This window comes from Strongylocentrotus purpuratus, unplaced genomic scaffold (genome assembly GCF_000002235.5).
Source record: "Strongylocentrotus purpuratus isolate Spur 01 unplaced genomic scaffold, Spur_5.0 spur5_scaffold_19, whole genome shotgun sequence".
NCBI lineage: Eukaryota > Metazoa > Echinodermata > Echinoidea > Camarodonta > Strongylocentrotidae > Strongylocentrotus > Strongylocentrotus purpuratus.
Window position 1 is genome coordinate 30,022,076 of NW_022145604.1, and position 11,493 is coordinate 30,033,568.

An 11,493-nucleotide genomic window follows, 5' to 3' on the forward strand; every position below is an offset into this window, starting at 1 on the left:
TTTAAATGATGCTTAAAACTGTTTAAAGATGCACACTGTTTAAGTTTAGGGGGTAGTTTGTTCCAAATAGTGGGTCCTTGGCATAAAAAGATACTATTTGAAAATGAAGAATGACCATATATTACACGAGTGTCTGCTGAAGTCCTGGTATTATATCTATGAATATCGTTATTGCTCTGAAATATATTACAAAAGATTTCTGGTAATAGGTTATGATAATATGAATACATAAAAACACAGAGTTGAAAATCATGTAATAATGATGATTTGATTGTATGATCGATCACTCAATCGTACAATTGATTGCTAAGCTTTGTGTTTAATACAGGACCCTGTTCCAGAGCTCTACTGAAATCTCACCAAGATTGCTTGGGTTTTTCTTGATGTTTCATTGTTTGTTTGTTTTGTTGTTATTAGTGTTTTTCTTTTCTTCAACATTAGTTGTCCCCCCCCCCCTCCCCTCCCTGCCTGTGTTTCATTGTACATGCAGGGCCCCATCGCAAGTTTGCAGTCTCCTATCGTACATAGTTGTGATTGATATCAATCGCAACTTATATCAACTCTTTGTAAGACGGGGGCCTGGTCTTCATTGTACAGTGTACAAATACACATTGAATTGAATGACCTGGGATATTCACAGACAGACATACATACACATGTACATCTATGGCTTCTATTTGGAGCAACTCTGCCATTGTATCCTTTGAGGTTGGGCTTGCTTGGTTATTGAATAACTTCTTGACGTCCATAAAGAACAAGGGTACTGAGTTATTGAGAGAACACAATTGAATTATTGATATGGTTCGCTGAGTAGTAACCAACATGTGGAAAGTTCAATAGTTCAAAAGCACTTCTTACACTGTACATTGTATGTGTGTTTACTGTTTGCACGTTACATAGTCGTACACCTGTATGCCCTACAGTATGTGCGGTATAGTGTCAAATCTCCACACACACGACACACAAGATACATCACTTGATCATTATTTTTTAATATATAAGAAATGTTTTGTTACTTCTTTTTTTTAAATGATGAAACATACATTGTAATAATATGGTTTTTGTAAGGTTGGTCACTTTGCATTGACGGTTCTTCTTAATTTTATTTGTTAAGTGTCCAATGCTATTGATTCCGATCAATATATGATTGAATTATTTCTTGATTTAAGCAAGGAAAATGATACTTTCGATCATGTTACATGTACATGTATATCAATCAAAAAAAAAATTGACTTTTTTTATTTTAAGCTTATCAGGGAATGGTAGCATCATCTGAGCTATAGTGAACCAATTTGATTGGCCTATTGCGAACTCTCCCTACAGCACAGGGACTGCTGGTGTGACCAGCTGTTAAGCCTATTGAGGCCTGGGGGGGGGGGGGGAGGATTTTGCCCCCCCCCCCCCTCCGCTAAAGATCTCAAATACCCCGGCCTCATTAGGGTTAAGTTACCAACAATAATCTGTTGATACCTGAAGTGGCTATTGTTAACAATTGCAAAATGAATACCAACAATTATTATACAGTAAATGAGTATACTGTATACATGCTAAAATGGTTTACCACTGAACAAGAGTCAGAAAGTGAATGACCTTTCAAAAACCATATATTTTTAGAATTGTTCCATGAAGAATGGAGGGGTCTCAGTGTAGCAAGGGGAACACGGGTTATAGAGACATTTACTGCCACAATTCTTTAAGCCACATGAGCCAAATATTGTCAATTGATCAGTGTACAATACTCTTAAATTGCTCTTTTTTAGTAAACTTGCAAAACAAGTTCTGAGATCACTTTTGAAAAGAATTGTAGCTTTTTAAACGATAAAAAGGAAAATACTCCAAATATATTCCAACGGTAGGTACTTAAATTTTGAGGTGAATAAAGACGGTTAAAAGTCTTTGCATTCATGGTCATAGTACATTTTGTTGCATTGTGCTACATTTTTTAAATTTGATTTCATTGATGTTTATGAGCTCGATCACAATTTATTTGGCCTCAGGGAATTTTGTCAGAGCACATGAGTTAATCTCTAGCTTTGTAATTCAAGAAATTAAAAAGGAAATATGAGCTTTTTGATACCCCAGAGAATTAACTATTTTAAAGTCTGATCCATTTCAGATGCTGCATGAGAGCAGAGCTCTCTTTTGATGCCTTTGACTTACTATCTGGTGTTTTTTTTTTTTTTTTTTTTTTTTTTTTTGGGGGGGGGGGGGGGTGGGGGAGGAGGCTTGGATTAACTGAAAGTAGTTCAGTTATTTGAACTTCATAAACATCACTACCTACACGTACGTCACATACAAGCATTGTACATTGTTGAATAGTCTTATGATCTGTCATACGTACATGTATATTTATTTTCAAATTCTCGTTTAGTAGTTTGTTCCAAACAGAGTTTAAATTACAGTCTAGGCTGAAAACCCCTTTGGTGTACTGCTGCAGAAACACATTCACAATGCAGTAGCTCAACATTACATATTAACAAACATGTACTTCTATAGCCAATTGGCCATTGTGCACAATTTCCAAACTGGTAATTTATATTTATTTAGTACACACACTCCTACTTGTACTTCAACCTTTGCATGTTAAATCAAGTGAAATTTATGAAAGTCTTATCTGCATTGTTTCAAAACACAGTCATACATATCAGTGATTATCACTGTTTATAGACTTACAGTAGATATATACATTGTACATCAAAATGCATTTTAAATGTAATGCATCTGTTTCATTAGGATGTCAATGAACTTCTGATGTTTTTGTGAAACGCTACCCTGGATCTCAAGTACCGTACTTCTCTTTTGTCCCATCTAAGGGAAAGAGCTTCTGAACTTTAACCTGCTTGAATGAGGCAAATATATTCTATGATATGGTTCATAACCTCTGGAACGGTTCAACGCACTTTCATGTTTTATGAACGGTGTACAATGTGTACAATGCCAGCCAACGTTTGTACATGTAAGCATGAATCTATTGAAGTCATATCTGTACTTTTACCAGCAATTTGCTGTTTTTGTGTATCATGCTAATTGCTTTCTCTGCTTTCGTTATTATTGATATTACTTTGTTACCTTGATTACTGTAATGGACTATTAATCAATCTTCCTAGCTCTCATTTAGCCCCTCTTCAACATATTCAGAACACAGCAGCACGCCTCATCACACGTACAAGAAAACATGAACACATCACACCGATCATTAGTTCTCTCCACTACCCCCACCAACAACGTATCAAATTCAAGATTCTTATGCTGACATACAAGGCCTTTCACAAACTTGCTCCCTCATATCTCTCGGCACTCGTCACTCCTAAAACCCGCACTTCATCTATGCGTCTCCGATCATCATCCACAGCACATCTTCATCTGGCCCCAGGCCCTTGCACCCACACCCGCTATGGAAATCGTGCCTTTTCTGTCTGTGCCCCCCAACTTTGGAACAATCTTCCCCATGAAATACGCAAGTCCCCAACGTTAGAAACATTCAAGAGTAAACTTAAGACTTATCTGTTCAATATGTAATGTAATGTAATCATATTTTGTTTGTTAAACTATAAAGCGTTATGTAAATATTAACTATTATTATTGTATGATTGTTATTAGGAATTTGTTATTATAATTATGCATCATGTATTATATTGTTGTATAATTTGTAGGTTAACATTATTTTAATTTTATTTTTGTTAAGCACTTAGAAACTTTGTATTAAGCGCTATATAAATGTAATATATTATTGTATTATTATTATTGTCTCTTACTAGCGCTTACTAGTTCTTACTAGTGCACAAATTTCTCACAGCTCCCATAAGGGGGGGGGGGGGGAGGGGGGTGTTTATGTTACATATATCTTTCATGTTAACTCTATTCTTTCAGCAGGAAAAAATGTATCAAATATTAATTAGCCAACAGTTACGTACATGTAAGCCGGATTTGCCAACATACAGTAGATTCAAAGGTTCTGCAAACCAGATGACTGATATTGATTAATCTTTATCTTTGAATTTTGTCTTTCAGATACGTTCTTATAACAGGATGTGATAGTGGTTTTGGTAAGCTCCTTGTTAAACAGCTGGACTGTAAGGGTGTCCACGTCTTCGCCGGATGCCTGACTCCTAAAGGAGCGGAAGAAATCGACCAAGAAACCTCAGAACGCGTCAAGACCCTGGTTCTAGATGTGACAAAACATGAACATATAGAAGCTGCTTTAGAAGAAGTCGAAAGAACATTACCCAGCAATACAGGTATGGGACTGAGATGAAGATTTTATGCTTTCTGATTACAGGTACAGCTCCTGATCTCTCTCTCTCTCTCTCTCTCTTTCTCTCTCTCTATTTGAAATCATGTTCTCCTTATTCTTCCTCTTTTGAGAGCTATCGCGTTTCATTTAAATCAACAACTTTTACGCCCAGGCCATCTTATGATGTTGCTGAAAGCCTAAAAATGGTTGTGTTTCAAGATATTGTTTTTCTGTGTTTTATTAGGCTAGTACATGTACGTGTACCTTTTGGTCTGTATGTTTTCTCATTGAAACATGCACTGAAGGAACCTGTACATAAAGACCACCTGCCTATGAAGAATACTTTTCTTGACTCCCTTGGGTGGTCTTTATAGACAGGTTTCACTGTAAAATAAAAAATATCATACAGGAAACACTGTATGGAATCACCCAAGAGTTTACAGCACAGTGCACTCTTAATGGCCTGTATCACAGATAACTGGCAGACTTCCAAGAGGCACTTATTAAACCTGCTAAATTGACCGATTTGAATGTCAAATTATAGACCTTGATATTCTAATTAAATTGTGGGGTTTTGGCTTAGGGTCTAAAGGGATGGCATCCTTCCAAATTTCCCGATAGATGAGTTGGAACTAGCAATATACAGGACCTTGTGGTATGGGGCACACTAAATATGATAATGATTAATGACTTTGTTTCCCTATCAAAAAGATTTACAGTAAAGTGCAGGACCCAACTAATAGTCAGTAGTATGGCAAAACCCTCCCACTCGATTTTCCTTATAAATAAAAAGTCTGGGTGTTCAAAAACAATGTCAGGAACTTTGTGGTTTGCTGATAGGCGCCATGTTCATGTACTTTGACTTTTGTAATTGTTTTTATATTAGTCATATATTAAAGTTGACCTTAATGACAGTCAAACCTGTCTTATCCGCCACCTGTCTGTAGTGGTCATCTATAATGTTCCCCTCTAAGAAGAAATGTGTTGTAGAGCCTGTCTAGAATATTATTACGAGGAAGTGTCTTAGAATGCAAACAAGCTTTCTAAACATCGAAGGATAAGGTTACGATAATAGTTGATTGAAAATTAATTCAATTGCAGTAAAATGGCTTCATTGCAGAATTTTGTCCAGCATACAGTGTATGAAAAAAACATCATGATCAATAATTGTTACAGGACCAAGTATGACCATTAAAAATCCTCTCGCCTCATAATTCCAACAGGTCTGTGGGGGTTAGTGAACAATGCCGGGATATCGGTAGCATGTGGTCTCCAGGAGTGGCATACGAGAGAGGACTACAAGAGAGTTCTTGATGTGAACATCCTTGGTCTGATGGACATGTGCGTCACGTTCCTACCGCTTGTCAGGAAAGCCAAGGGAAGGATAGTCAACGTGGCCAGCATGGAGGGCAGGTTTGCCCTGCCGAGTGGTGCTTATGCGGTCTCGAAGTTTGGCGTGGAGGCCTTTTCAGATTCAGTGAGGTATGTATATTCTTTAGATCAAGGGTTCATATCCTTTTTGGGTGCATGTCTATACTGACATATTCTTTATTATGAGTCCCCCATAAAATGCAATTCTTTTGAATGATATGAGTGACCCATCTCCTAACCCCTTTAAAATGCAAAAAATACTGCGGGGGGGGGGGGGGGGGGTATTTGGAATTACTGTTTCTCTTGGTCAACATGTTACTTACTGCCTTGCTTGTTTCTGCTAGTGTATTAGGCTTAATATCACAGTGATAATGCCTCAATATTATCCTGGGTTTATAACCAGGTGCAGAATTTCATACATGTATTTGTTATCATGTAGAGGTGTTGTGGCGTAGTGGATAAGTCGTCGGACTGTGAATCACAGGGTCCGTGGTTCGAGTCCCGCCGCGGCACTAATGTCCTTTGGCAAGACATTAATCTACACTTGCCACTCTCCACCCAGGTGTTAAATGGGACCGGTAGGAAGGAATTCCTTCACTGCTGTGAGCGCTGAAATCGGCAGCCTAGCATAGCCGGGTAATGTTGGAGCGCCTTGAGGACCTTGCAAGGTCGATACATGCGCTATATAAGAATCCAATATTATTATTATTATTATTATCAACAAATTACATGAAGTGTTACAAGCTACTGAAATTGTTGCATTTCATGTGCTAGAATCAATTCGTTATTGTGCATGTTATTTGTAAGATATGTTCTCCCATTATGGCTTTAAAAGCATAAAAGGAATTTCTCCTCCATGCATGAATCCCAGCTTTAAGTACAATAAAATTACTTTTCTGGGAAGCCAGGCAAGGTTTCAGATTGTTTACTTATTGATTGAGTTCACCACTTAACCACAATGCTCCATCAACCATCATTGAGGATGTGTGTGGTATCCCTTGGTGACCTTCTATGGTCAATGATATTAAAGTATTACTGAAATATCCTTGGTATTTATTATATAGGAAAAACAAACCTTGAGGGGTTAGGGAACTGAACTATTCATTTAACCATTTTTCAAAAATTTGTTTGTTCATTCTGACATTTATTTGGGCTAGTTTTATACTTTATTATATGATTAATTTTTAGACAATAGACGTTTAGCTCCTTAATATACTTTCAAAAGGCAGATTATGAAACTATGAAATTATTTGTTTTTAAGATATACATTAGCTTCAATATCACCAACATGGAACTTACATCTAGCTTTTACTTAAGGCCCTCTGCACTAGTTTGGCATGGAGGGATTAGACCTCCCTGCAAGGTCACTGGCAGGTGGTTATCTCATCAAATCAGCTCTCAATTAACATAAGAAAAAGTGGACCATGGGGGATCAACAGGTACCGCTTAGGCATTGTTGGTTGTATAGAGGGCGCAATTAGCTATAAGTAGTGCAGTGGGGCTTTAATACTAACCCATACAATTTACTTTGTTTCTTTCCTTTCTTTGATTTGATGCAGGAGAGGAGCCCAAATTAGCTATCATAGATGAACCATCACATATTCATATCATATTATTTGCCTAAATCAATAGAAATACCTTACATATCATTTTGTTTATAATTTCTGTGCAGGAGATAAGAAACTATGGCATCAACATAGCGATTATAGAACAGCTTAGCCATTATTACATCATATTATTTGCCTAGATCAAAACAAAACTCTTACCTTCCTTTCTTTCTTTCATTTTTCTGTGTCCTATGCAGGAGAGAAGCTAAAATGTTTCACTACGGCATCAACGTAGCCATTATAGAACCAGGATTCTTCAGGACATTGATATCCAGTAAAAACAACTTCACAAATAATCTAGACAAGGCCTGGGATAGACTCACACCCGAGAGAAAATCAGAATTCATAGAAGAGGGCTTCCAAAAATGTAAGTACCTACCTGAGGAGAGGTGTTCATAATATAATAATAATAATATGTCTTGTTTACCCTGGGTAGCCTCATCAGTATCCATACTGTTCCCCCCGAGGGCCATGCAATCATATTTTTACCCGGCTTTAACCGAGCTACCATTAAGAGGTGCTCAAGCATTCAACAAATTTCTTCCTACCAGGTACCCATTTACCTCACCTGGGTAGAGTGTGGCAAATGAAGATTAATGCCTTGCCAAAGGACATTAGTTCCTTGTCAGGGATCGAACCACGACCTTTGAATTCCAAGTCAAGTGCTTAAACCACTCGACTACGACACTTCTACTTCTATTGCCATTTGGTCCACAACCTGGTTGTCTACTACCAAAGTGGTCTATCCCTTATAGTCTACACCCAGCCCATCTACGTTCCACATGGTCTAATAATCATTCCATTTACATATCATTCCATCTACGACTATTTAGACTAATAGTCATTTGGTCTTATCTCCAATAAGTCTACCACCCATTTGGTCTATTGCTCATTTGGTCTAATTTCAAGCTGGTCTAATTCCCAGTTTGTCTAACACCATTTTGTTTACAATCCATGTGGTCGATTAGTCATTTAATCATGAATAATAATCATCATAATTATTAAAAATATGTGTAGTAGACTTATTGATTGGAGATTAAACCAAATGGAAAATAGACCAAATAGCTATTAGCCTAAATGTTCGTCAGACCAAATGGTTGTTAGCCTAAAATGTTCGTCAGACCAAATGGATATTTGCCTAAAATGGTCATTAGCCTAATGGTTGTTAGACCAAATGATTAATGGACCAAATATCAATAACGTTGTTTTGAATGCTTTAATCTTTAAATCTGCACGCCTGATTGGATGAACACTGCATTTCAATGAGCATTTCTTAATAATTTATTCAAAATCTGGTGTCATTTTCTAGCATTGTAAAGCTCTTCCCTATTTTCCAATACCTCTCCAGTGCGGCAAAACGTCTGCAACATGCTTGACAACCGGACATCGACGAAGCTCCACCTGGTGAGCGACGCCATGGAACACGCCCTCTTCAGTCGGTGGCCGAAGACGAGATACGGAGTGGGCTGGGACGCCAAGTACATCTGGATTCCGCTGTCTTACATACCTAACATCATCAGTGATCACCTGATCAGTATGGGTGGATTCCCCATTATTAAGAACAACCGATGAAAGGATGAACAGGAGGGTGTTTCACAAAACTTGTCATCAGTGACAAATGACAGTTTTTGTTATAAGCTACTGAAATCCTTGCTTCGGAATGGTCATCAGCAGATTTGTCACTGACTTTTGTCATTTGTCATTTGTCATTGAAAAAAGGCTTTGTGAAATGCCCCCCAGATGTTCTATCTATCCAAGGTGCTGTGAATCAATGTACGGTTCTCTTCTGAAGACATTTTCAAAATATTTCACAAGCAGGATTTATATAATTGTGCTCCTACCAATATGTGCTTGTGTGTGTTCTACACTCTGTCTCCTAAACAACAGTAACTTGAGAGAGTTATTCCCATTCACTGGCTCTTTTGAGCTGTACTGTAAAATCAAGAAGGTTTTGCGTCTGTGACACTTTCGTAAATGCTGCGAAGGTCCAGATCCGTGAAAGTTTCTTTCCGTGGTAACCAGCTGCGGTGAACAATTCATGAAAGTCATATTTTACATAGGTTTCTGATTTTACAGTATTTCAGTTTCCAAATATTATGAAATTGTGTTTAAAATGATTATTTAGGATGATTCTGTAGATTTGTGGCCACGATTTATACGTCCCTTCAGAGACCAATGCCAGTTAATGGTAAAATCAAACAGTGGCGTGAACGGCCTGCCATAGTTAAAGTCACATAGAAGTCAGCTCTCATGGGGAATTTGACACCGTTCAGGTGTTTACCCCAAAACAGGTGTTGTCAATCACCAGGGTTAGCCTCGAGTTTTATGACCATTAGACCTTATGTAATGCTTTGCTTTTCCTTCGGCCGAAGAATCTCCGAGCATGCTCCGAGAGACCAGGGGGTAATTCTTGACTGGCCAAAGGGTTTGCTGTGTGCAGATTTGTACTCCCATTAATGGTATTTCCACCAAGTCTGGTGTCAGCGCATTACGGCCTTCTGCACATGGAAACTGACTACCCACTCCCTTTAAGTCCAACTTAAAGTCTATCTTAGTCTTTGTGAAACACTCCCCAGGTCTATCAGATGTGAGAGGTATTGAATGCTAGACGATAGTGTAAATAATCTTGTCTATTTTGTAAAGTATATTTTGATAACTGCCAAATACTGCCATTCTGATGTTAATTATGTTTATATGTCATATATTTCTATACAGCATAATATGTATTGATCTATTTGAAATGGTGCATGTATTACGATTGTAATGGGTAAAAAAGGTGAATTTCTGACTTCCAATATGTGGGGTATTAAATGTGTATGCACAGAGCCCGTTTACACTGCAGATGCCATTGTGTTGCAGAAAAATGTATTAGTGTACAAAAATAAGTTTATTCTGAGAAACTGCGCGAGCATGTAATAAGAGATAGAAGAGAGAAATATTCTTGTCCTTTTTCAAACCAACTAAATTTTTAAAAAGTCACGTAAATGTGAAGAATGTGAAATACAAGCTAGTTTGTTATTTCAGCAAACTTTGAATAGAGGACTGGCAACCAACAACCCGAATTTTCCAGCCAATTGACACCTTTAAGTTAGATTACAAATGTAGACAGGAGCATAGTACAGGATGATCTCGGTTGAGTGAATTATCCCGTTGTCTTTGCTTCCGTCGTCTTTGCGAAAGCGCTCTAACTATTGTCCCCCCCCCCCCCCAAAAAAAAAAAAAAAAAAAAAGAGGAAAAATTATGGTTTTAACTATTACTGTGGCTGGAAGATGTGGATTTTTAGTCACATATTTTATAAGTAATATAGTATTTCCTAACCATATAAGAAACTAAACTAGCATACTGAAGTGGATATAATCGAGGTTTAGTTTTTAGTTTGGTCAATTCCTTTGAATCACTGCCTTAATCTACATTTGCCACACTCCACCCAGGTGAGGTAAGTGGGCACCTTGTAGGATTATTCCTTGAAATACACTGTCTGTGTGCTGAAAACGGCTGCCGGAGCTAAAGCTAGGGTAATAATTTCCAAAGCTCTAAATGGAAGCGCATAGGGACGTTTAATCATAATGTGTAATGCCCTGTACAAGAACAGATTATTCTTATACTTCTTGGGAAGATTCCAGATTATTGGGTGATTTACTCTATGCCTATGAACATCTAGGGCAAGCTTCAGGGAGTACTTTCTCAAAAACTTTGGATTTCAAAAGTTCGAAAATGATTCTCATTCATTATTCGAAATTTTAAAAGGCAAGATGCAAACAAAAAGCTTCAGGAGAATCTTACATACCTCTTTTAAAAGCACCGTATGTATTCAGAGTGAGAAACCCAGATGCTTAATGGGCATGGCATTAAGCATTTTGTATTCTTGAGAATAATATGATAGACATTCAAGAAATGAAAATAGGCCTGTTTTCATCAGCTCGAGATTGCCAAATATCCCGCTATTTGAACTATCCCGATCGCAAATTATCCAGTTAATTTGCGTCTTCATCAGCCCGAAGTTGCAATTAGCAGTATTTTTGGTTGAGATACTCATCCCAAAGTATCTTGGGCTAGTTTGCAAAATATCCCGCTATTTGTCTGGTGCGACTTCACCAGCTCGAAGACTCGCACTATGGGCGAAAGCTGGGCAAAATATCTTGAGCTAATTTCTCGAGCTTGAGTTTCAAGTTTCGAGGTCAAGTCTCGAGCTGATGAAGATGCAATTTGTAACTTCGGTATTATTTCCCAAATCAGAAATAGCAGGCTATCTGGCAATCTCGAGCTGATGAGGACAGGCC

The 11,493-nt window shown here is 37.8% G+C and overlaps 1 protein-coding gene across 2 annotated transcripts in view; it reads left to right on the forward strand.

Moving 5' to 3' along the window:
• Positions 1-10,418, forward strand: part of LOC588241 (retinol dehydrogenase 7) — a 28,859-nt gene extending 18,441 nt beyond the window's left edge. For both annotated transcript variants that reach the window (XM_030990846.1, XM_030990845.1), the window contains exons 4-7: positions 4,012-4,238; positions 5,458-5,716; positions 7,410-7,579; positions 8,561-10,418. In XM_030990846.1, coding sequence (XP_030846706.1) covers positions 4,012-4,238; positions 5,458-5,716; positions 7,410-7,579; positions 8,561-8,784 — 880 coding nt within the window. In that variant the 3' untranslated portion in view covers positions 8,785-10,418. The remainder of the gene's footprint in view (positions 1-4,011; positions 4,239-5,457; positions 5,717-7,409; positions 7,580-8,560) is intronic.
• The last annotated feature ends 1,075 nt before the right edge of the window (positions 10,419-11,493 follow it).